The 26,943-nt window shown below is 39.8% G+C and overlaps 1 protein-coding gene across 1 annotated transcript; it reads left to right on the plus strand.

The window, feature by feature from the left end:
* Window positions 1–1,904: 1,904 nt before the first annotated feature.
* Window positions 1,905–26,632, plus strand: DLAT (dihydrolipoamide S-acetyltransferase). The gene is made up of 14 exons (XM_036862504.1): window positions 1,905–2,269; window positions 2,702–2,803; window positions 3,899–4,023; window positions 4,169–4,322; window positions 6,813–6,939; window positions 8,797–8,984; window positions 10,046–10,199; window positions 16,027–16,094; window positions 17,306–17,398; window positions 17,759–17,866; window positions 18,421–18,536; window positions 22,946–23,108; window positions 24,108–24,244; window positions 24,783–26,632. Exons 1-14 carry the CDS (start codon window positions 1,991–1,993, stop codon window positions 24,910–24,912), a joined length of 1,944 nt encoding a protein of 647 aa, XP_036718399.1. The 5' UTR covers window positions 1,905–1,990; the 3' UTR covers window positions 24,913–26,632.
* The last annotated feature ends 311 nt before the right edge of the window (window positions 26,633–26,943 follow it).

Consider the following 26,943-nt stretch of genomic DNA (forward strand, 5'->3'; position numbering starts at 1 on the left):
TTACGTTGCTTCTTCCAGTTGTTACTCATAAGTAGTTTTACATTATGGTAACAATATAATTGCTCTACTCCTATTTTTATTTTATTTTATTAATGTTTTGGCCACGCCGTGGGGCATGCAGGATCTTAGTTCCCCAACCAGGGATTGAACCTGCGCCGCCTGCGATGGAAGTGCAGAGTCTTAACCACTGGACTGCCAGGGAAGTCTCTCTACTCTAAGTATTTCAAATGTGCCTCTCCATTTAATCTGGGAATTTTGTTTCTCAGTTGTACTCCCTGCATATTATTCTGCCAGACAGCCGTGCCTGCTTAATCTTTTCCTCATTTTTGGATAGTTAACATTTTTCCAATTCTTTTTCTGCCATGAAGATATTAAAACTTTTTTTTTTTAACCTTGTTTTGGATGCCTTAAGGATACTAGAATAGGATTTGGGGGAAATGTGCAAACATTTTTTCCCTGGTTCTTTTTCCCTACTATCCTGCCATCTCTAAAAACAACCTCCTGACGAATGCATCTCTTTCTCTTCAATCTCATTAATACTGAGATGTTAGACTTTTTAAAGTTTCCAGTTTAAGTAGGTATGATATAGTGCCTTCTGGCTGCCTTCTTTTTCCAAATGTTTAATTACCAGCAAAGTTGAACATGTTTTCAAATGTTGGTTTTTCTTATTTCTTGTGTTCTTGATGTACACTGGGGATTTAGGTATATAAATATAGCACGTGCTTCCTTCCAGTTTAATGCCACTCTCAGCTGAGAAATGAGACATTTTCTTTTGTTTTTTTAAAATTTATTTATTTATTTATTTATGGCTGTGTTGGGTCTTCGTTTCTGTGCGAGGGCTTTCTCTAGTTGTGGCAAGCGGGGGCCACTCTTCATCACGGTGCGCAGGCCTCTCACTATCGCGGCCTCTCTTGTTGCGGAGCACAGGCTCCAGACGCGCAGGCTCAGTAGTTGCGGCTCACGGGCCTAGTTGCTCCGCGGCATGTGGGGTCTTCCCAGACCAGGGCTCGAACCTGTGTCCCCTGCATTGGCAGGCAGATTCTCAACCACCGCGCCACCAGGGAAGCCCCGAGGCATTTTCTAATTATAGGATAACCCTACACAGAAGGGTACCTAACAAACGTAGGTAGAAGGGATTACATGGCAAATTATAAACAGAAATCTGTTTTGTAAACTTGTAGCTTCATACAGAGAATATGCTTAATCCTGCTACAGTACTCTAGAATGTGGGAATATATCTTACATTCGGCTGCCCTTCACATCATTTGGCTGGAAAACCTGTTCACCACGGTTTCCTGTTGGGCTACAAACCTGAAATTAAACCTTTGTAACCCACTACAGCCTGCGCGGAGCGAGGCCCCAAACCTGGCGGCGGTTGGGTCCGCTGAGGCTGCGGGCGCATCCGGCGAGCACAGCGATGCCCCCTTTGGCAGTTCTCCGCCGCCCCTCGGCCGCAGGCTAGAGCGCCTAGACCCGCCCCTCGGCCGCAGGCTCTCCGCGCCCGGCTGGTCCTCGAGACCCTTCCCATTCTTTCCTCAAAGAGGGGCCACGCCCCTCAGCCCACCTCAGACCACTCTGCCTCTATCAGCCCCGCTCTCGCCACCTTTTTATGCCCCTCCCTTTCGGCCGTGCCCTACACAGCGCTTAGGTGAAGTCCTCCCCTGAGATGCGGCCACCACTGCGAGCCCACCACCTGCCACTCCTCTCCACGTCTAATTCTCCCAGACTCGGCCTGCGGAAGCTCCGCTGGAACGCCCCTGCCACTCGTGGCTACACAGTAGCCGCCCTGGGCCACCCTTTTCCCCAACTCCCAGGAGGAAGACCGTACGTTCTACACGTTTGTGGTCCACGGAAGGTGTGAGGCGAATCTTTGGAGCCCGTTTTACGACAACTTGCGACCGCGCGGTGCGGCTGACGGCAACGCCGCGCTGCTCTTGGAGAGGTCACTTCGGAGACGGCGCTGGTTTGGGGGTGTGGGGTCAGTGGCAGTATGTGGCGCGTCTGTGCGCGACAGGCCCGGAATGCAGCCCCAAGGGCAGGATTTGGGGCTCGGTGGACGGCCTTGCGGGAGGAGCCGGGAGCTCGGTGCGTGACCCCGCAGGCTGGCTCGGCTCCGGCTCGTTGCATCAGCAGGACCACAGGGTATGGCAGGGTCCGGGCAGTCTGCGGCTGGAGCCCCAGCTCATGGGCCACACCGCGGAATCGCGTCTTGCTGCAGCTTTGGGGATCTCCTAGGCGCCGCTGGTATAGCCTCCCCCCACATCAGAAGGTGAGCCCCAGACCTGTCCTTCGCGGGACCCCGTTGTCCTTCATGGGATCCTTCCTCAGAGGCCTCAGTGATCCTCCATCCCCCTCCCAGTATACTGTGTGTCAGTGTCCCTTCTCCATTACCCAGCTTTGCTGTAACTCTTGAGCTTCCTTCTCCTGACCTATTCCATTGAAGAGCGCCAAGCCTGGGGCGGTATGTGGAACGTCTACTGAGTACATGCTGTGAGACCCACGCAGGCCTGTGGAGCAGGAAGCCTGTCCTTCTGGTGGAGAGCTTCTGGTGGCAGGAACCCCCTTTATATCCCCAGTGCCCACTGTGTGTTGAGACTCAAACTCTCTGCGTTAAATTGTAGTGAATTGAGTGAAGAGTTAAACCAGAATGAGAGTTAGGTAGCTCTTTGTAAATTTCGTATTTCTCCTTTGTCTTCTCCAGGTTCCATTGCCCTCTCTTTCCCCCACAATGCAGGCAGGCACCATAGCCCGCTGGGAGAAAAAGGAAGGGGAAAAAATCAATGAGGGTGAATTAATTGCAGAGGTAAGTTGTTTTAAAATATGGAAATGAATTAGAAGGGACCGGCTTAGCTAAACTGAGGGGGAAAATATCAATGAGGGTGAATTAATTGCAGAGGTAAGTTGTTTTAAAATATGGAAATGAGTTAGAAGGGACCGGCTTAGCTAAACTGAGCATTAACTTTCTGAGTGGGTAGTTATCCCTTTTGCTTAAGAAACTTAGATGTTTTTTACAACTTGATATTAGAGAAGATTGGTTAGCTAAGTTAGCAGCAGCTAGCCAAACTGATTTTTAGCTAAGATATTTTTAATAGTAATTCTTTCAAACCTGTGATAGAGGCTTTATTTTCACATGGCTGTTGAACTGTATGATTTTTTTAAATTGAAGTATAGTTGATTTACAATGTGTTAATTTCTGCTGTACAGCAAAATGATTCAGTTATACATATATATACATTTTTTTTTTTTTAAAGAATTATTTATTTATTTATTTATGGCGTGTTGGGTCTTCGTTTCTGTGCGAGGGCTTTCTCTAGTTGTGGCAAGCGGGGGCCACTCTTCATCGCGGTGCGCGGGCCTCTCATTCTCGCGGCCTCTCTTGTTGCGGAGCACAGGCTCCAGACGCGCAGGCTCAGTAGTTGTGGCTCACGGGCCCAGTTGCTCCGCGGCATGTGGGATCTTCCCAGACCAGGGCTCGAACCCGTGTCCCCTGCATTGGCAGGCAGGTTCTCAACCACTGTGCCACCAGGAAAGCCCATATATATACATTTTTAAAAAAATATTCTTTTCCATTATGGTTTATCACGGGATACTGAATAAAGTTCCCTTGTTGGACCTTGTTGTTATCCATTCTATGTAATAGTTTGCATCTGCTAACCCCGAACTCCCACTCCATTCCCCTCCCGCCCCACAGCCACAAGTCTGTTCTCTATGTCTGTGAGTCCGTTTCCGTTCTGTAGATAAGTTCATTTGTGTCATATTTTAGATTCCACATATAAGTGATATCATGTGGTATTTTTCTTTTACTTTCTGACTTACTGCACTTTGTATGATTTTAGACACAAGCTAATAAACTTCATACTGGCAGCAGAAGTCTAAGCTCCTGCTTTTGTGTTAAAAGGTTGAAACTGATAAAGCGACTGTTGGATTTGAGAGCCTGGAGGAGTGTTACATGGCAAAGATACTTGTTGCTGAAGGTACCAGAGATGTTCCAATTGGAGCAATCATCTGTATCACAGTTGAAAAGTGAGTAGTACCATGGCAATCTGTGGAACTTAGGTGCTCAAGTGGAGTATTTTAATCCAGAATTGCGAAGTTAGTTAAAGGCTTCTAAGACTACTGAATCCGCTTTATAACCCCCTTATACCTATGCATTCTTTCTCTTCCTTAGGCCTGAAGATATTGAGGCCTTTAAAAATTATACACTGGACTCTTCCGCAGCACCTACCCCACAAGCAGCCCCAGCACCAGCCCCTGCTGCCGCGGCTCCGTCACCTGCACCTCCCGCTCAGGCTCCCGGTAGCTCGTATCCTCCTCACATGCAGGTGAGGCTCAGCCTCTGGGTGTTTGCTCTAGAAGATTTATTATTCATTCATTATTTTTCATAGGTGGCTCTCACATCCTGGGAACTGGCATTAAATATGGCTAGTTTTTGTCATTTGAAAGTAAATAGAGGTTTAAACATGAAAATTGACAACTTTCATTCCTGGTGGTTATTTCCAGGTGTGTGAACTTGGCTAGTTCTTTTAACCTTTCACAGCCTCAGTGTAGCAGGTAGGATAATGTTTGGTACTTCTCATTCAAGAGCATTTTGTTAGATTTTGAGGATGATTTGTACTTACACTACTCCCTGTATAAATAGAGTTTTTAGTAGGCCCCAGGTACTGTCTGTTGAATGAAAGTTCCCAATTGGTGTTTTTCCTTGACATGTGGTATTCTATTTTCTAAGAGTTAAGTGAAGTAGTCCAGTAGTATTAATAAAAGACTGAACTAAAATAAAGAATAAGTGTCAAATAGGCATATATAATAACATTGCAACAAAGCTGAAGGTGGTAAATATAGTCACTGTTGATTCTATTAACTAAATCAGTTTCTAAGAAACTAATTAGTTTATTAGATATTAAGATTATCCCATGTATATTTGTGTTTCAGATACTGCAAATGGATAAAAGCCAGCTGCACTTTTTCTAAAGGATTAAGACTAGAACTTTCCTTCACTTAGTTTATTTGTAGAAATTTTTGTATAAGAATAATTTTCTCCTTTGGACATCATATTCTATTCCATGGTCTCTTTTTTATTATAAATTTATTTATTTATTTATTTTTGGCTGCATTGGGTCTTTGTTGCTGTGCAAGGGCTTTCTCTAGTTGCAGCAAGGGGGGGCTACTCTTCGTTGCGGTGTGCAGGTTTCTCATTGTGGTGGCTTCTCTTGTTGCGGGCCCTAGAGTGCGCGGGCTTCAGTAGTTGTGGCACATGGACTCAGTAGTTGTGGCTCGCGGGGGTCTAGAGCACAGATTCAGTAGTTGTGGCGCACGGGCTTAGTTGCTCCGCGGCTTGTGGGATCTTTCCAGACCAGGGCTTGAACCCGTGTCCCCTGCATTGGCAGGCAGATTCTTAACCACTGCGCCACCAGGGAAGTCCTCCATGATCTTTTATTAACATTCACTCATTATAAAGTTTTGCCTGGTGGTCAGTTCACGCATTTATCTCATCCTGTTCAGCAAATTCTGTCTCACTACACAAGACAGTACATTTCTCTATAATTTATGTCTTTGGCTTTTTGTGAAAGTTTTAGGGTTCTGTCTTAATTATCCTTTAAGATACAGTATAGAGATTATTGGATCCACTAATTTTTAAGAAGTAGATGAAGATGAGGGACTTCCCTAGTGGTCCAGTGGTTAAGACTCCACGCTCCCAATGCAGGGGGCCCGGGTTCGATCCCTGGTCAGGGAACTAAAAAGATTCTGCATGTCGTAATGAAGATCCCGCACGCGGCTACGAAGGTCCCGAGTGCCGCAACTAAGACCTGGTGTAGGTAGTTAGGTAGGTAGGTAGATAGATAAGATAGATAATTCTGACCAAGAAAAACATTTTAAAAATTTTCTAATTAGAGTTCTAAGTTTTGTTTTACTACCCCCCTCACCTTCCTGAGACATCATCAATTGAAATGATTTTTCTCTCAGCGTAATCCTGTTGTTAATTAGATTAAAGAAAACTAAAAGATAGCAAACAAAACCTATAATGAGTAAGCATCCAAATTCAGTGGACATACAAGCCATATAAATAAGAAAGCAATTTTAAATTTAGATCAGCCAATCTGATGTTTAGATTTTACTGGGGCAGAAGTGACTATTGTAAGAGCAGTTCGTTCATTTGTTCATTCATTCATTCATTTATTTTTTTGCCGCACCATGTGGCATGTGGGATCTTAGTTCCCCGACCAGGGGATCGAACCCATGCCCCCTGCATCGGGAGTGCAGAATCTTAACCACTGGACCGCCAGGGAAATCCCAAACAGTTCTTAATATGAGTTTTTTTTTAATCTTGAAAAAGTATCTGGGACGTTTGGGAGAAATTCCGTTTCCCCTGAGTGAAGAGATAGATGCCAATACAGCGCACAGTAAAATTTTAGTGGAAAGTCTGGACTAAGGTCATTCTGTGAAAATGAAAAACTGCAGCTTAATCTAAGTGTTAAGAAAGACGAAAAGATGTTCTGTGCTTAGATATTTATTGAGGAATTAATTTTAACTGTCTAGAAAGAACTCTTTCCCATCTGCACATTGTTTTTACGTTTGGAGGGTGGAAAAGTATTTCGAAGGTGGGTCAGAGTATCGCTGATACTATAAAAGCTTGAGATTTGAAAGATTCACGTGTAGGGACACTTGAGGCAGTGGGCTTTTGCTGCTGTGGGGGCATGGGAATTTGGATGGTCACAGTCACTATCATTCCATAAAACTGTTTGCTGGCCTGAGTTCCACTGTGTCCACAGCTTCCTAGTATTACACAGTAATAAAATATGTGTTTGTTTCTACAGGTGGTTCTTCCTGCCCTCTCTCCCACCATGACCATGGGCACAGTTCAGAGATGGGAAAAAAAAGTGGGTGAGAAGCTAAGTGAAGGAGATTTATTGGCAGAGATAGAGACTGACAAGGCCACTATAGGTGAGATTTCTTCAGCTCTTAATGGTTGAGGCACTGAGTTTTCCAATGAGGGAAGAGGATTGCCGTCCTATCCTATAATGAGTGAGTGATAACATGAAAAATTTTAATTCTTGGGATTCATTTCCTGGAACAGAATATTTCATAACAAAAGTGTGCATAGTTGGATTTGTCAGTACCATACTGTAGTCTCACTGAATCAAGGATATGTCAGCTTAGGGATTATTTTTAGGCCAGAGTTTGCTTATTCATTAGCCTTATCATTGTCTAAACAGGGCAAGGGGGAAAAAAGAAGAAACAGGAGAAAATAACATCAAAGGCAGGAAAATACCAAAGAATTTCAGATGACTTTGAGGGAAGACTTGAAAGCAGGGCTTAGATTGTTTTCATAGTTTGAGAATGAGTGATGGAATGTATATATTACCTGTTCAGATACCATATCACATTTCCTTTTATTCCCTCTCTGATTTATTTTTATGCTTAGAACAAAACCCATATAGATAATCATATTTGTCATACCATGTGTAGATATTTGTAGATAAATGTATTTCCTGTCCAGTTCTCAGAGATGCAGTAGGAGATTCTGGGCATCCTCTGCAGTGGTTGTTTTCAGATTTTGTTCTTCAAACCCTGTGATTCCTTGATGGCACGTTGGGGCAAAGGAGAACTTAAGGAGCAGCACGCTACTGTTCCCTGCCCGCTCCCCAACTTCCACCAGGACAACTCCTTTTTACCTTTCTGCATATTGTGCTTCCTCCCATAAGATTTTATTAGAAGAAAGGATTCTGTTTGTTAAAAAGAGAGAAACAAACAAAAAAACCCTGGCAAAAATAGATCTGCTTTGCATTTTAACTTGAATACCAATGTTGCCGTAGAGACTAGTATTCTAGAGACTCTGGTCACTAGAGAAGTATTACCTTGGTCAAACTCTTTAAACTCTGTTGTGGCCTTGGATGTCTTTTCTTTTTATATATGTCTTATATTGGATATTAATTCTCAACTGGGATATGGAAGGATTCATCAAAGATGTGTTTGTCAGGGAGAGGCACAACGCCACAGAAAGCCAAGATCTGGAAGGCAAAAGTTGTCCTCTCCAATGGGTTCTTTTAGTTTTACTTTTGGAACTCTTCATATTTGAGTTCCTTGTAAGAAAAGCACTAGCTGGGAATTCCCTGGCGGTCCAGTGGTTAGGACTCCATGCTTTCACTCCCGAGAGCCTGAGTTCAATCCCTAGTGGGGGAACTAAGATCCCGCAAGCCGTGTGGCCAAAAAAAGAAAAGAAAAGCAGTAGCTGAAGAAAGTTGTCAACACCACAGAATCTGTAGTTATGCTGTATTTCTTCATAATGAAATAGTTGATGTAATACCAAGTGTGACCTCTTCAAAAAGTTCCAAAGATGCTTTTAGGGGTGTAATCCCATGTCACTATCAACTATAGTAGCTCTTTTAATTTAACCATGTGGTCTGATCTTTAGCAGTACAACCGATGCCATCTTGGAGTCTTGTGGGGCTGCAAGGGGCTGCCCCTGGGGATGTTTTAAAGAAAACGTGCAGAACTAACCACTGTGTAATCTCTTGTAGTTTTATTTAACAGATATTTATTTAGTATTTACTTTGTGCCAGGTACTGTTTCTAAGTACTTGGAAAATATTCACTTAATTTTTGTAATATCCCCGTGAGGTAGGTGCTATTGTCATCGCCATTTTGTAGGTAAAGAAGCTGAGACACAGAGAGGTTAAATAGCTTGCAAAAGGTTATATAGCTACTTTGAAGAAGAACCTTTTACTTAAAACTGTGCTTTGAGTTTGCTAGGATAGTGGAGTCCTTTAAGTTCCATAATGGTTTTTTCTTTCTATTTAAGGTTTTGAAGCACAGGAAGAAGGTTACCTAGCAAAAATCCTGATCCCTGAAGGTACAAGAGATGTCCCTCTAGGAACCCCACTCTGTATCATTGTAGAAAAAGAGGCAGATATACCAGCATTTGCTGACTATTGGCCAACTGAAGTAACTGATTTAAAACCACCAGCACCACCACCTACCCCATCCCCGGTAGGTATGCTTCTAGAATTGAGGGAACACTTAAACCTCATTCATCTCTAAATTAAGGGATTAAAGTAGATGATATTCTAGGTTCCTTCCAGCTCTAAGATTCTATGAATAAGGAAGGAGATAGTTAACATTTGCGGAGACCTACACATTGTGTGGCACTGCACCATTCACATAATGGTCAATAGTTTGATTCGTATAGCTTTTTTTTTTTCCTGGTGTCTTGAGTCCTGCCGAGAACAAAGCTGAGGTGACATGTTCTTTTTCTGCTTTAGGTGTAGATATATATAAATATATATGGAAGGTAATGCTTTGTCACCCATTTTCTGTAGAATTTGTAGTTTTGGTCATTGTCAATCCTCTTGGTATTAACATATAGTAGGTCAAGCTTATATTTGTAATACATTGGAACCTTCACATAAACGGCTTATTTTGCATAGAATTTAGTCTGTCTCTATGCACTATATACTATATACCTATAACATGAGCTTGTATGAATTCCAGACATCAGTAACACTATAATGAAGCTTCTGCAGGTGTAGAATCATGTGAGGTTAGACTAGGTGCACAGTTCTGTCAGAGAAAACTTGATTTCTGACTGCCATACATTTATGGGGAGCTGGCAAGTAGTTGTAGTGGTTTATTTTTTAATGTGTTTCAACGTGGAACCTTCCAGAATAATTTATTATTTTGGAATTAGGTTAAGTAAAAACAAAAGCCATGTAGGTGATATAAGAGAATGAGAATAAAGAAGGGACAAGAGATTAAAGTGAAGAAAGGCTATAAGGATGTTATATACTGGTCACCAAAATTAAATTCCATGCCTCTCTTTGTTAATCATAGAGTTAGAGAATTTGACTTTGTTCCGTCTTTGACATAAAATAACGTTATTCTATTTGTATTTCTGTATTATGTTGGTTAAGCAGGAAAAATGTGCATTTGATATTTGGAAAAAAGAAAGTTATTTAATTAAAATAGGTTTGACTTAATAAACTATAAACTCTTAAATCTTTCAGACCAATCTTTGCAGTGGTGAATTAACAATCTGTAACTTTTTTCAAAAGGCAGCCCCTGTTCCTCCAACTCCCCAACCTGTAGCCCCTGCACCTTCAGCCACCCGCCCAGCTACTCCTGCTGGACCAAAGGGAAGGTTGTTTGTTAGCCCTCTTGCAAAGAAGTTGGCAACAGAGAAAGGGATTGACCTTACACAAGTAAAAGGTAATTCTGTTTCTATGGAGTGGGGTTTTACTAAAATTTAGTTGAGTTTCTTCCTTAGGACCAGAGAGTACAACTATATATAGTCGTCTTATCTGCGATAGTCGGGGGAAGGATGAGGGAGGGAAATATCTCCTTTGGTGCCACCACAGAGTAGGAAAATTTACTGTGCTTTGTTTAGTCTGTCTAAGATCTACCTATATAATTTAGATAGCTTTTTTTCCTTCTCTGTTAACGGGAACTGCTTAATTGTTGGTGAAAGTATGATGTGTTTGTTCAGCAGAGTTGGGTTATGGTACTTGATTATATAATAAGAAATCTGTATTAGTGCTAGGCTGATTGAATGTAGCAATACACAAAACAAAACATGAAGTTGGGGTGATTTGAAGTGACTTAAAATAATAAAATTCATATAAAACTGAACTAACGCCCCTTGAGGGCAAAGGAAAATGTCTTACCTATCTTTTCCTCCCCAGAGAGACAGTGTAGCTTAGTGATAAGAGCATGGGGTCTTGAATCAGACCATCTAGGGTTTAATCCTGGCTTTATCATTTTCTGTGTAATATGTCTTTTGATGAATTACTTAATCCATCTGTTTTTCCATCTGTAAAACTAGATAATAGTTTACATTAAAACAAGTGAAGTGCTTAGAACAGTATCTAGAATGTAATAAGTACTCAATACATATTAGTTTTGTTCACATTATTACTATTATTGGCTGGCATTTAAATGTTTTAAGCTAAAATTTAATGTAAGGTAATTAATATACTTTGGAAAAGGGGGGAAATTACTATTCCTGGAACATGGTTTGATGGCTAATACTATGTGCTAGTCTTTTAATTACCAGATTTAATTTGCATAACATGTATTGAAGTAAGAATTATCATTTCCCATTTTTTTCTTGTCCAGCTATGGGCACTCATCGGTGGTTATCATCTGTCTGCAATCTATTGTTTTTATGGTTAGAAAGCAAGCCAATCCCCAAAGACACAAGAATAGAATGTTATCGCTGTTTTACTTCAGAGGATTCTTGTAATATTGGAAGACCCTTTTTTCACCCTAATATTATTTCACTAGTGTATTGCCATTCTTTATGTACGTGTGATTAGAATCAGGGACAGCAATTTAAATTGGAATACATTTTAAGGGGAGGAGGGACTAGGTTAATAATTATATCTGAAGAATTTAGACAAATAAACAAGGACCATTTATTAGATATTTAGCAATACTGACTGCCTTAGGAGAGATTTAAGTGGAAAAATCTCAATATTCTTATCATGCAGTTAGAGTTAAGTGATTCATTAATTTAGACAAATATTCATTGAGTATTGTCTGTGTACCCAACACTTGTTCATAAGACAGACAAGATTTCAGTTTCAGATGCTCGTATTACCAACAATAAAGAATTAAATGGGCAGGGAGTTATAGCATAGTAGTTAAGAGTATTGGCTTTGGAGCTGGAATGCTTGGATTTAAAACCCAGCTCTGTCGAACACTAGGTGTGTTACCTTTTGTGTCTCAGTTTCTTGATTTGTATATAAAAATAGTATCTTACAGCTTGTTGGGATTAAATAAGTTAATAAGCAGTGCCTGGACATAGAAAGCATATGTAGGTATTAGCTATGATGATAATAACTTATTAAATAAGATGATTTGAATGCTAAGAAAGAAATAAACCAAGTGATATACTAGTGAGTAACAGGGTGAATATATGTGTAGTCATGACTGCTTTTGGGCAGGATGGTTGGAGAAGGTCTTTTTGATGAGGTGACATTTGATCTGACTTGAAAGATGAGTCAGCTATGAGCCAACCACGTGAAGAACTGGAGGAAAAGCATTTTGGGCAAAGACCAGCTTGAAGTGGAAAGAGCTTGGCATGTTTGAGGAACAGAAAGGAGGCCAGTGTTAATGGAGCATAGTGAGCAAAGGGTCTAGTGGTAGGAGATGAGGCCAGAAAGAGACCCAGGGGTGAGAACATAAAGGACTTTACAGCTTATGATAGATTTGAATTTTATTTAAAGTACAGTAGGAAGCCATTGAAAGATTAAAATGAGGAAGTGGCATAAAATGATTTATATTTTTAAAAGATGATTTTGGCTGCTCTGTGCAAATGGATTAAATGAAAGCCAAGGCACCTGTTAAGATGCTGTTGCTGGAGCTGATGATGGTGGCTTACACAAGGGTGGTGAGAGTAGAAATGAACAGAAATGGACAGCTTCAACATACACTTCTGCCATAGAATCAACAGAACTTAGTCAAGGATTGGATATGGGGACTCGACAACAGCAACTTCAGAAGAAATGTGCAGTGGACGCTGGTCTGGACAGGTTGAAAAATGAAAAGTGGATGAAGAAGTGGAGATAACACTGTGGACAACTTATTCAAGAACATTGGCTGTGAAGGAAGGCATAGAAATAGAAATGTAGCTTTTGGGAGCGTATGGGCTCAAGAGAGAGCTTTTGAAAATGAGTGATAGTAGAACAGGTCTAGTGTAGAGTTTCTCAGCTGTGACACTGTGGACATTTTTGACCAGGTAATTCTTTGTTGGCAGGGTGGCAGCTGGTGTCCTGTGCATTGTAGCATGTTTAACAATATCCTTGGCTTTTACCTGCTACCATGATAGTAGCATACCCTACTTGGGACAACCAAAAATATTTTCAAACATTGCCAGATGCCCCCTTGGGGACAAAATTGCCCTGGTTGAGAACCAGTGGTCTAATAGAAAGGGGTAAATTGATGATGTAGAAAAGGAGAAAGAGCAGAATAATTTGGCAAGGTACAAAGTTTTTGAGAATGTAAGAGGGGATGGGATTGGTTTGGGGTAGGAATTAGGACAGTTTGTCTACCTTTATAGGAGAGAAGAGAATATGGGGTAGGTTTATAGGTTTGGTGGTAGCAGATGAGGAGAGTACCTCTCTGGGCTGCTATTTGATCAGTAACATATAAAGGGAGGGGGTGGTTCCCTGGTGGTCTGGCGGTTAGGATTCGGCGCTTTCACTGCTGTGGCCCGGGTTCAATCCTGGCTGGGGAACTGATATCCTGCACATGGCCAAAAAAAAAAAAAAGTATAAGGTGAGGGGATCTGCTGGAGAGTTAGTGTGGGGAGGTCTGAGGTTAGAGAGATTGTGAAATAGTGTTCTCAGAGACAGGGAAAGTGAATTCAAGGGAAACAATTAATTTCTGGGTAGTTTTGTGTGTCTGTTTTAGGTTTGTGCCTCTGAATTTATAGTACAGTCATTCAGCTAGGTGTGTACTTTTTTCCCCCGGCAATATTAAGCTACTCTGGTGCTGGCACTGAGAAGGCATATGTTTTAGAGTTTGACCAGGGAGTGATTATAACAGTGATCCATAGAGAGTGTCGGCTGGGTAAGGAGGACGTGAAGACAGGAGGCTGACAACATGATGAGAGCAGAGGAATTACTGGAGTGGAAGAAATTTTGCATTAGGGGAAGTGAGTGGTCTGAAATAAGTGAGCTGAGAGGATCAGTGGTTGGTGTTTTATGACACCACCTTTGACACTAAATGTAATTTTTTTTCCACACCAGCAATCAATTCTCTACACCACGTGGGTATCCAACAATTCAAGCCTATTCTGACACTAACTCTCCAGAGTTAACATCAGACTCCACAGGTTTTTGTTTTTGGTTTTTTTTTAATTATTTATTTTTGGCTGCGTTGGGTCTTCGTTGCTGCGCGTGGGCTTTCGCTAGTTGTGGCGAGCGGGGGTTACTCTTCGTTGCGGTGCTCGGGCTTCTCATTGCGGTGGCTTCTCTTGTTGCGGAGCACGGGCTCTAGGCACGTGGGCTCAGTAGTTGTGGCTCGTGGGCTCTAGAGCGCAGGCTCAGTAGTTGTGGCACACGGGCTTAGTTGCTCTGTGGCATGTGGGATCTTCCCGGACCAGGGCTTGAACCCGTGTCCCCTGCACTGGCAGGCGGATTCTTAAGCACTGCGCCGCCAGGGAAGTTCCGAGACGCCACAGGTTTAAAGGCTCAGTCCCACAAGTCTGCCCCCACTTGAGATGCCAGTCCTGAGGATCACCCATACTTCTGACGCACTGGCTGTAAACCAGGAATTCCCAAGACCCCCTCCTCGGGTTTGATAATTCACTAGAATGACTCTCAGAACTCAGGAAAGCACATTATTTACTATTGCCTGTTTATTATAAAGGATACAACTCAGAACAGTCAAATAGAAGAGATGCATGAGACAAAGTATGGGGAGTGGGAGTTGGTGCTGAGCTTCCGTGCCTCTCTGGGAGCACCACCGCCCTTGGCACATCAATGTGTTCACCAACCTGGAAGCTCTCCGAATCTTGTTGTTCAAGAGTTTTATTTTTATAGGGGTCAATTATTATTTTTATAGGCATCGTTGATTGTATCATCGGCCATTGGTTATTGAACTCAATCTCCAGTCCCCACCCCTACCCCTTTCCCCCAGGAACAGATTGCTTACCAAATTTGACCAAAATGTAATCATTTGGGGAGAAACTGTTCTGAAAGCCTAAACCCTGATGTTCAGAGTTTGATTTGTCTCAGAGCTACCCATATTATGGTTTATATTTCTTTGATGCAGAGCATTTTCTCATCACTGTCCCATTTTATCCTCACAGCATTCCCATGAGTAGGGGCTGGTATGATAATCTGTCCTACAGATGAGACTAAAGACCAGATGAGATTAAGTGACTACAGTCATCTGTCTAGTTTATGTTTGACAACAACCCTATGTTTTTCACTCCTAGTCTAGTGTTCTTCCCTTTATACCATATTGCTTTATGATGGTCTGTTGTGCCTTCTTAGGGAGAGAGACAAAAGAATTTCAAAGATTTCAGCTAACTCCGAATAGTCAGGAAATTCTTATAGGTGGATGAAGCTTAGTATAAGGCAGGTGGTACTGCAGTTTCCTCATCTTGAGGGGCTGCAGTGTCCAGATCAGCCTTGATTGTAAGGGGAGGTTATGGTTTCTGTCTTTTATAAGGAAGGGAATCTAATAGGCATACTGCTGCCTCTGTTCTAGAGCTCCTGGTGAGGATAAACACAATCCTAGCCTACTCAGTTTTCATAATGAAGGAAAGGAGTTGGGACAAACCGCACACAACGAGAATCCTTTTAAAAGTCTGCCTTGGGGGAAGATGAATCAATTTGACCAAATATTTTCTAGAAGTGGGCCAGTGTAAAAGGTATTTTTAATAACTAAATTCTGAATCTCCTTAGAATTAAGGTTCAGGATTATCTACTTAGGTGTAATGTTAAACCTAAGAGGTTGTGCATGGGAGGAGGAAAGAAATTGAATGAAAGTAAAATTAAGCCTGTTGAGGGAACTTTGAAGATCTTTCTTCATGTGTAACTTGGCACCTTTTTCCTTCATAATCTCTAACACAAGCCAGTATAGCGCCTTGGCTACTGTGAGAAAGCTGTGAATAATGGAGACCACATGTAGAATGAATGGTTCTAAAGATGAGATCATTGCATTTGAGAGTTATTCATGCTATTGCAGGGTAAAAACAATTGACTTGCCTGATTTGTCCAAAATAATTGTTATCATATCTGTCAACTCTGTAGCAAGGGAGTTCTTTATGAGCATATGAATGTAGAACCCAAATGAGATCTATTCCAGGGTTTCAGAAAGGGTGTTTTGGAGCTAACGGAGAGGAGGGCAACAAAAGGTGGTATTTTTAGGGACAAGTTTAAAGGGCATGATTAAGGCAGTGGCCCCTTTCGAGGGTCTTTGGTAAAGAACCTCTAGGAACTTGCACTTCAGGATCACAGTGCTGATCTCCTTGAGGAATTAGCGGTACGCTCTCATGTGTGTGGTATTTCTGTGTCTCCTCCAGGGACGGGACCAGACGGCAGAATCATCAAGAAGGACGTCGACTCCTTTGTGCCTACTAAAGCTGCTCCTGTGAGTTATATTTCGCTTCTTAAATTTTGGTTGCAGTTTGTCCCTGCAGAGTGCTTTGTGCAGCCTGTTAGACCCTTGCATACATTATTTATGAGTGAAGTAGCTTAATCAGAACTGTGTTTTCTTTTGTCTAATTTCACTGGCTAGCAATATGTACATATGAATGTGCTGTTATTCATACACAAAAGTAAAGATGATATACTACATTGAAATCCACTCCAAGTTGTTTTTGGTTTTTTTTGAGTAGTGATACTAAATTTTTCCTAACTTGTCATCTTATTCAGGCCCTATTTTTTAAAGCATGCTTGCAAGTTGGTTGGCTAGCGTTTGAGTTTTATGTGGTTAATTAGTCCACAGGGGGATTAAATCCACATAGCCAACGCCGTTTGATCAGTAAAGGCACTAAAATAATCAACTATAAGTAAGGAAAATGATTTAGTTATTTAGATGTTTGCTTTAAAATTAAAGATTTGTCATTGTTTTTTAAAAAATAAATTTATTTATTTATCTATTTTTGGTTGTGTTGGGTCTTTGTTGCTGTGCGCGGGCTTTCTCTAGTTGTTGTGAGCAGAGGCTACTCTTCGTTGCGGTGCACGAGCTTCTCTTGCTGTGGCTTCTCTTGTTGCAGACCATGGGCTCTAGGGCGTGCGGGCTCAGTAGTTGTGGCTCGTGGGCTCAGTAGTTGTGGCTCACGGGCTCTAGAGCGCAGGCTCAGTAGTTGTGGTGCACGGGCTTAGTTGCTCCACGGCATGTGGGATCTTCCCAGACCAGGGCTCGAACCCGTGTCCCCTGCATTGACAGGCGGATTCTTAACCACTGTGCCACCAGGGAAGCCCCTGTCATTGTTTTTTCTTAACACTATTCAGGAAAATACATTACTTTCTTTGTATTTATCTCTTAATCTTTTCAATTTAGGAATGCTTTGATTGCTTTTCTTGAAGAAAGTTTTGTGAAAACAAAATTATTTTGATATAAACTAGTCATAGAAAAATGACATTTAAAACATGATTATCCGATTCTAAGTATGAAAATTAGAAACAAAACTCTTAAACAAGCACAGTCCAAATTGGAGTCCCTTTTGCTCCCTTGGGGTAGAAATAGCTGTTTTTCTATAAAACGTTTAATTTTCACTTTGCCACCTGTAAAAGAGTCACTAACAGTTGTTCACAGTTGCTTATGCTAAGACTAAGAACCTTTTTACCTCCTTCTAGACTCCAGCAGCTGCTGTGTCTCCCCCGAGTCCGGGAGTGGCGCCGGTTCCTACAGGTGTCTTCACAGATATCCCAATCAGCAACATTCGCCGAGTAAGAGTATTACCATAACTTTTCGCCCCAAAGCTGTTGGGGGCATCTTTACTCTGATTGTTCAGTTGCATCCATAGTTTGAAACACTAAGAAGAGACTTTTTAAAAATTGGGAACTTAGGTGATTCGTTTAATAGGTGTTTGGTTTGGCCAATAGAATTCTTGGGATACACAAACACTGTGTTCTGATTAAGTACTGTTGGAAGGGGCTAAGTGTGGTGCAGTCCTCCATCTTCCAGTTCTAATAATGCTTGAGGTAAGCATTACCAGGGAGCAGGGTAAAGGGGTAAACAGAGCCCTGAATGAGCTGAGGTCTCATTTCAACTCAAGATAATTGATTTTTGAATCTCTTTGATTTCAGGTTATTGCACAGCGGTTAATGCAATCTAAGCAAACCATACCTCATTATTACCTTTCTGTTGATGTAAATATGGGAGAAGTTTTGTTGGTACGGAAGGAACTTAATAAGGTAAAAGGTCTGGAAATTCCACCTTTATAAATTCTAAAAATCTTGTTTTCCCTCACTGAATATTTACATTTTTGCCCATATATTGTATTTTGTTACAAATGCCAATTGGTAATGGAAAAATGGATGTCATCTTAATTTTAACTTACAGAGAATATCTTGGAGAATTTTCATTTTCTAACCCTTGATTAAAGCTTATGATTAAAGTCGACTTTGCCATGGATCCATTTTAGCCTAACATAGTCACTATGATCCTATGAGACTACTGGAGTCTCTTCTGGTAGATAAGAAACAGTGTGTTTACTTTGTGTTCATAGTTAAGTACCAAGCACCTACTTAGTAACTTATGGGATGCAACTAAAGCAGTGCTTAGCAGGAAACGTACAGGTGTAATGGTCTACATTAAAATAGATGAAAAAAAACAACTTTTGGTTTCTTTTCATCCTTTCCACTTTAGGACATCTGTATATCCACCCCCTCCCACCTTCTCAAGATTATATAGTTTCAGTCTTTGAGAAGAGAATTTAAGAAACTACAATGGTTTCTTGTCTTTGCAGATGTTAGAAGGGAGAAGCAAAATTTCTGTCAATGACTTCATTATAAAAGCTTCAGCTTTGTCATGTTTAAAAGTTCCTGAAGCAAATTCTTCTTGGCTGGACACAGTTATAAGACAGTAAGTATAACACTTCTGGGGAAGGTATATATATGTATATATATATATCTCCATCAGCAGTTTTTTGTGTGCTGTCTCATGTATAACTTGGAGTATAGGGAGTAAGGAGAAGCAGAATATAGAGGGGGAGATGACTTCCACAGGCAAGACAATTTGAAAACAACGTAAAGCTATTTCTGAGATCATGAATTTAGTTAGTAAAGACTACAGGTTCTTTGTATGAGTTCAGGAAAGGGAGATAAGTGTACAGATATGTATAATTAAGTTGATAATGACTCTCACAAAGCAGGATTGAAATGGTTTTGTTCACCAATGAGTTCTGCTAAACTTTAGTGGGAGCAAAATTGAAAACAAAACCAAAAAAACAGTATTTGTTAATATTATGGTAGCATGTGACTGGCATGGTGCTCTTGGTGTCTTTCACATGTTGTCTCATTTAATGCTCATGACCACGTTATGAGTTAGGTGGTTTTACACACATTTTCTAGATGAAGGAACTGAGGCTCAGTAAGTTGAGTTACTCCCTGAGTTAATATGTTCGTAAGTAGCAGAACTGTGGTTGGAACCAGGATTCTGACTCAGCCTAGGTTTTTTCTACTATGTAAATGCTTTTATATTATTAATTTATTTTTTTTACAATAATAGTATGTACATTAGAATATTAATTCATGGCTTACAGTGACCTGCTCAACCTTTAATCTGAGGTCCACTCCCAAGAGGCAAACACAGCCTTTAAACTGTTATTTCTTTTGGTATTTACTTTCCTATTTCTAAACAACATTTTTCTGTTGCCTTTCATAAATTTTTCATTTCATTTACTTTATCAACTGACTTCCTATTAAAGAAGGTTAAGATTTAGCTTTGTTCTACCCTCTCTACAAACACACACACACACACACACACACAACCCATCATCCTACCAAATTGATTGTAGCACAAATTTTGGACAAATCAGTATTCAGTGTTAATATCTTTATGACTATGAAAAATTGTTTATGACTAAGGAAGTATAGTATACCATGAATACCAACCTGATTTTAATGATTGCCTAAGATGGGCTAATTTTTAAATTACTCATCATGAAATCTTTCTGAAACTCCCCAAGAGGACTCTAAACGTGTTTCACAAGACTGAAAAGTGGTTTACTGATTCTAATTTTTTCCTTGGTCACCCCACTCTTAGAGAACATCTGAGGGTCTTACTATTTTTCAGAGATTATATTAGCTTTCTAGAGCTGCCATGACAAATTACCACAAAATTTGTGGCTTAACAAAAATTTATTCTCTCCTAGTTCTGAAGGTCAGAAGTGTGAAATCAAGGTGTCGGCAGGACTGTGCTCCCTCCACAGGCTCTCGGGTGGACTCTTGCTTGCTTTCTCCAGTTCTGGCGGCTCCAGGCATACCTTGGCTTGTGGCTGCACAGCTCCAACTTCACATGGCCTTCATGTGTCCATGTCTTCTCTCTGTCTCTTACAAGGACACTTGGCATTGGATTTAGGGCCCACCCAGATAATCTAGGGTGATCTCATCTCAAGAGCCTAATTACATCTGCAAAGACCTTTTTACTAAATAAGGTCACATTAATAGATTCTGGGATTAAGACATAGACATATCTTTTAGAGCACGGTTATGAAAATTTGAGGACAATTCTTTGTGTGCACATATGTTTTCATTTCTCTTGGGTAGACTCCTTGGAGTGGAATTGCTGGGTCATAGGGTAAATTTATGTTTAATCTTTTAGGAATATCTGAAGGAAACACTACTTAGATGAAAGGATGGACATTGTAGGGCAAGTTCTATGAATTATTTATTAATCCTTACCAAATGCCCTTCAATTTGTTCATACAGCTATTCAACAGATATTTATTGAACATATACTGTTTGCTGGATTTAGTGGTGAACAAGATAGGAAACACCATCCCTACTCTCTTAGGAGGAAAATTATTGAACAAATAATATTGTAATAACAGGATAATTTAATTAAGAAAGCAGTGTTTGCTGTGTGATACCTTGGCCAGAGCCCAGCTACGGTAGTTGCTAAGCGTCACACACTGTATTATTAGAGCAGGTCCCTGTGTTTGCAAGTGACAGAAGCCTGCTGCCTCTGGTCAGCTTGGGCACACTGCGGGGTATGGTCCCCATAATCTCCAAAGAGCTGGAGTTCTTCCTTCATGTGAAGTTTTAACTTTTTCTTTTTTTTTAAAATTGAATTATAGTTGATTTACAATATTATATTAGTTTTAGGTGTATGGCATAGTGATTCAGTATTTTTGCAGATTATACTCCATTATAATTTATTACAAGATAATGGCTATAATTCCCTGTGCTATACAATATATCTTTGTTGATTATCTATTTTATACATGGTAGTTTGTATCTGTTAATGCCATACCCCTAATTTGTCACTCCCCCCTTCCCTCTATCCTTTGGTAACCACTAGTTTGTTTTCTGTATCTGTGAGTTTGTTTCTGTTTTGCATGTGCATCCATTTGTATTATTTTTTACATTCCGCATATAAGATACACAGTATTTGTCTTTCTTTGATTTATTTCACTAAGCATAATATTCTCTAGGTCTGTCCACATGGCTGCAGATGGCAGAATTTCATTCTTTTTTATGGCTGAGTAATATTCATGTGTGTGTGTGGGCACTTGGGTTGCTTCCATGTCTTTTTTTTGGCCACGCATGTAGGATCTTCCCCAACCAGGGATCCACCCCGAGCCCCCTGCAGTGGAAGTGCGGAGTCTTAACCACTGGACTCCTAGGGAAGTCCCTTCATCCATGTCTTTAATTAGTATGTTCATTTTTTCCAGATATATTCCCAGGATTGGAATTGCTGGATCATATAGTAGTTCTATTTTTAGTTTTCTAAGGAACTTCCATACTTTTTCCACAGTGGTTGCACCAATTTGTTGATACATTCGCACCAACAGTATACAGTGGTTCCCTTTTCTCCATATCCTCACCAACATTTGTTAACTTTTTCTTTATTGCAGAGCACTTTAGCAGGGGCCCTTACACAGACAACCCCTAAGGAGACTCTGATACAATTCAGGAGTTTGGGCACTTGGTTGGGGGGGGGAAAGTCATTCTTTTCTACTAACCTTTAATGGAAATTTAGCATTTCCTCCCATTATAAATATAAAGAACAAATCGAAGAGGTATTAATAGTACTTGTGCTGATGACCAAATAAAATCAAGTTATTTTCATATCACATTGTAGTTATTGCGGATATCTTAAAATATATTTTTTTCTTATCACTACTTCAAAAGTATAGCCATAATTAGACCTGCTGCAAGATTATTGAGTTAATACAGAAGCGCATATATCACAATTTTGTTTTTTGAATAGTTTGATAACTGAATTTCAATATAGTTTGTTTTGGGGGAAGTTTTTCTGGTAATTTGAGTATTTTGTTTTCTGTGTTTAAAAAATATATTCTGAGAAGGGACCCAAATGCAAATGCGCCCCATGGCGTAGAAAGGATTAGGAATCCTACTTTTTTTTTTTTTTTTTTTTTTCTTCAGCTAAGACAGCAAAAGAGATGATTTATTGTTACATGTTACATTCAGCCACAACTGAGAATAGAACTAGTCCAGTATGTCAAAGGTCCAGGGCAAAGGACCAAAAGGGACCATTTTGATACGAGCAAGGTGGGTCTCTCAAAGGCGGTCAAGGCGGTCAGAATGGCCATCGATGTTCCAGATCCGCTGAGACAAGTTCTAGACAGTAGGCAAGCAGTCCAACAATTTGTACCAGCGTCCCTGTCCTCTGGCTTCCCTTGTTTCTGCTCCTGTGGCTTCCATGGGTGTACAAGTTTACTTGGACCTCCGCCTCATCTTTCTTCTTTTGCGCTTCAGCCTGCGCATTCGCTTCTTCCTCCACTTCGCTCTCATGGCGTGGAGGTTTCTCCGAAGATGGCGCTAAGGCCGAGACAGGAATCCTACTTTTATGTTTTGAGACAGCACCACCACCCTACCACATGAGTACTTCTCTTTCTCCCACCATGCAGTCCTTACCCTTCACTCTTCCGTGTGTCTGCTCAAGCTCTGCTTGCAGACTCAGCTCCAGCCAATCCATTTCTTTTCAAAATCTAAGGAGTTCTTTTTAATTCTCACTGGATGCTGAACCTTTTTTTCCCCACCTGTACCCATGGTGTTAGTCAAGGCAGATGAGGGGTAGTTAGCGAGTACGTGTGAGACCAACCTACTGACACATCTCTCATTCATTTTTTAAAAGTGCAGGTCTAAGAGAGGCCACAGCAAAAATTAAAAACCAGGAAAGAGCTCTCCCTGGCTGAAAAGTAGCACAAACTGAAGTAAATGCCACTATTCTTGGGTAACCTAAAACAAACTCTTAATTAAACATTGTTGATGATTATTGAGGTTTACTTTTTTCTTTTTAAATAGAAATCACGTTGTTGATATCAGTGTTGCAGTCAGTACCCCTGCAGGACTCATCACACCTATTGTATTTAATGCACACATAAAAGGACTGGAAACCATTGCTAATGATGTTGTTTCTTTAGCAACCAAAGCACGAGAGGGTAAACTACAGCCACATGAGTTCCAGGTAAGGTATTAATTATTTATCTTCTGAATGTTATGATGTTATTTTAATGAATTATGTTATTTTAAAATTTGGCATTATGTTTCTATTGCATTTTCCACCTTTTGATTCTGCCTTGTGTTCTCACTGACACAAGGTCTTGAAAATAAAGAAAAATTGAGTAACCTATCAAAAGCTGAAGATAACCCATTTTCAAGTAGTGTGCAAAAGCCACACAACTGACTTTCGTTCATATTGCTATAGTTGTATGTTTTCAGTAAAGTGTATTCCATTCATTCCTTTTTTCCTTTCAGCTTTATTTATGTATAATTAGCAAATAAGAATTGTAATATTTAAGGTGTACAACTTGATGTTTTGATATATGTATACACTGTGAAGTGATCATGACAAGCTAATTAACATATCCATCACCTCATATATTTACCATTTTCCTTTTTTTTTTATGGTAGTTGAATCCTTTTTCTAAATTCATTTTATTGAAGTATAGTTGATTTACAGTGTTGTGTTAATTTCTACTGTACAGCAGAGTGATTCAGTTATACATGTATATACATTCTTTTTCATATTCTTTTCCATTATGGTTTATCACAGGATATTGAATATAGTTCCCTGTGCTATACAGTAGGACCTTGTTGTTTATCCATTCTATATATAATAGTTTGCATCTACTAATCCCAAACTCCCAATCCATCCCTCCCCCACCCTCTCTCCCCGCTTGACAACCACAAGTCTGTTCTCCCTGTCTGTGAGTCTTGTTTATGTTTCGTATAGAAGTTCATTTGTGTCATAATTTAGATTCCGCATATAAGTGATATCATATGGTATTTGTCTTTCTCTAACTTACTTCACTTGGTATGATAATCTCTAGGTCCAATCCATGTTGCTGAGAGTCCTTAAAGTAAAATATTATCTTAAGGTCTTTTCACAAAATGTTTGTCATTTTTTTCTAATTTATGCTGACAAGCAGTTACCATGATCTGTTTTTAATCTTTTTGTCTTTAGGGTGGCACTTTTACGATCTCAAATTTAGGAATGTTTGGAATTAAGAACTTTTCTGCTATTATTAACCCACCTCAAGCATGTATTTTGGCAATTGGTGCTTCAGAGGATAGACTGGTTCCAGCAGATAATGAAAAAGGGTAAGTGCCAAAATGGAGAGGGAGTTGTAAACTCACTTTCATTACAATATACCTGTTTTTGAGTCTCAGTTTTTATAATTATTGGCATGGCATATTGGAGCTTCAGGCTACAACTCTTCTTATTTTACTGTTTGAGATGGGAAGTCTTGTTAACTCTAGGTCAGGGGTCAGCATACTTTTTTCTTAGAGAGCCAGTTAGTAAATTATTTTATGCTTTCTGGGTCGTACGGTGGCTATTGCAAATACTCTGCCATTGTGGTGTAAAAGCAGGCATAGGCAATACATAAATGTATTCCAGTAAACCTGTGGGATTTGGTCTGAGGGCTGTTGTTTGCGGACCTGTATCCTCTAGATGGCTGTTTGGTCTGTTTCTTCAAACTGTTAATTTGAGCTAGAGGTGTACAGCCCATGAAGAATAGGTGGAAAATAATGTTACCTGGTTGGGATTATAAGTTAGGTGTTGGCATTTGGGCTGGTTACTAGCTAAAATCTAGTGATTGCTTTCAGAAATCCTAATAATGTTTTTATCTTTTTCTAGATTTGATGTGGCTAGCATGATGTCTGTTACACTCAGTTGTGATCATCGGGTTGTGGATGGAGCAGTTGGAGCCCAGTGGCTTGCTGAGTTTAGAAAGTACCTTGAAAAACCTATCACCATGTTGTTATAGTTAACCCAAGAATTTCTAGACTTTCCCAGGTCACACTGGTTCATTCTTACCAAGATACAAACACGTTATTAAACGGTGGTTCTCTTTTTATTTTAAGGTTAACCAGTTACTTTTGAGTCTGTCCAGATAAGTTATTTGTAATAGGCATTACTGAATTTTTTAAAATGCCAATTACATCCAGATATTGTGCACATTTAATCAATACCAAATTTTAAGCTGTGTACTCCTAGTCAAGGGGCATGTGGCTTAGCCCTTTGGTGATAAGGACTTCCACTGGGAAATGTAGAGGTAGAATTGTGGTTCCCTATTGAGACAGGCACATAAAAGTAACCTTGATGAGATCTTGAGGTTTTGAAATTTAATTACCTCAAATGTTTTGTTTAGATTTGAGAAAAAGAGAAGAAGTCAGGAAAATTAGTTCTCTTGGAGAAAGGGTTTGAATTGAAGCTTGATTTTGGAACATAAACCTAATTTAAAATTTTCTGTTACGTAATCTCGGTTTATCATGGATGGGAAGCATAGAGAACTTCAAGGAAAATAAGTGAAATTTTAAAAGTCAACATTTTCTTGGAACTGTTCAACCAGCTGTTCTTTGTTTATTTTTCTATGAATTCAGAAATGGTTGTTTTCCCCTCTTGAGATGAAGATACAAATATGAGCCAGCTACTTGGTATAAGTGAGAATTTGTGTGGGTATCTATTTAAACAATTTAAATGTGTCATTCTGAGAGCAGAATTCTATAATTACCTCCAAATAAAAGAATATGCTTATAGAATTTAGCAGAGTGAAGTTGTGAAAGTAGAATTTTTCCTCCAAAATTAACTGGTGGTTACTTGCAAATGAACTTAATTACCAGGATTTATTACTTAAATAACTTTGAAACACTATATCAAGTAACTGTGGAATTAAGTGTGCATATGTAAACTATGTTTCCTAGTGAGATATGTGCCAAAGTGCATTTATCACCAGGTTCTGTCTGAAAAGAAGAGGGGAGAGATACTCTGGTGAACAGTTTGGAGTGATAAAAGATGATGACCAAAACGAAGTGGTTAGTTCTACTTGGATAAAGTGAAAAAATGTTAAATGTGTACAAGAAAAGCGTTCTGTGTTTTTCCACCCCAGTGTTGTCTCGTGTAAAATAAGAAAGCCCTAAAATCCTATCGGAGAGAAAAAAATTATTTAGGTTGTTTGCTACCTTATCAGCCTAAATATTTTTTCCCATTTTGTTACGATTTGCCTTTCTTTGGGGGGGGTGGATGGTGGTGATATTCAGGATAATAAAAATGAATTAGAAACATCACAATTCTAGACTTTCTATTGAATTGATGTGTTTTAATAAATATTTGGAATTGTAATATGTGGAGCTGTTCCCTGAAATTTAGGTCTTTCAATGTTGAATCTACTTCTAAATGTTCATTATTTCATGGTGCACAAGTGACACTCCATATATTCCAGAAATATTTTCCTTGCTGTATTATTATGAAAACAATTCAATACATTAATCTGATTTTTCAGTAATTAGTAATTTTAGCTTGAACTGAAGATTATGCAGAAGGAACAAACTTATGACAAGGGACCATCACCAGTATGAGCCATATCTGGTTCAAATACATGAAACTTCAAAGATAACTCATTCTTTGCTAATGTTTATGGCTCTGTTGTTCCCTTGAGAGAAAAATAAAAAGTTGCATTCTAATAAAAATTGTTCTTGAGTTAAAAATTAATCTGAGCTATAATCTAAATCTGGATTCAGTCTATTTTTCTTACCAGAACTGAACGAACAAAAGTTAGAAATAGCGCTTTGGTTCAAATTAGATTGTTTAAAAATGAAACTATATGTTTTCAATGTGTCTGGTCTAATATTTTTGATCTGTGGGTAATTATTTTTCACATTAGATTATTTAAGACCAGGAACAGCTGTGTACATGGTAAGCTCTTAATACAGATATATTTTGAGTTTACAGAATTGGTAAAATAAGGACTGAGTTTAGGAGCATATAATCTAATGCTTTAGGCTCAAGGAGCTCTCTT

The sequence above is a fragment of the Balaenoptera musculus genome, chromosome 8 (assembly GCF_009873245.2).
Source record: "Balaenoptera musculus isolate JJ_BM4_2016_0621 chromosome 8, mBalMus1.pri.v3, whole genome shotgun sequence".
Taxonomy (NCBI): Eukaryota; Metazoa; Chordata; class Mammalia; order Artiodactyla; family Balaenopteridae; genus Balaenoptera; species Balaenoptera musculus.

What these genes read in the sequence shown, in the direction of transcription:
- DLAT (XM_036862504.1), top strand. Translation starts at nt 1,991, where the DNA reads ATGTGGCGCGTCTGTGCGCGACAGGCCCGGAATGCAGCCCCAAGGGCA. An exon ending in AGGGTGAATTAATTGCAGAG is followed by an intron (nt 2,804 to 3,898) that starts GTAAGTTGTTTT and finishes TTGTGTTAAAAG; the next exon opens with GTTGAAACTGATAAAGCGAC. An exon ending in CAATCAGCAACATTCGCCGA is followed by an intron (nt 17,399 to 17,758) that starts GTAAGAGTATTA and finishes CTTTGATTTCAG; the next exon opens with GTTATTGCACAGCGGTTAAT.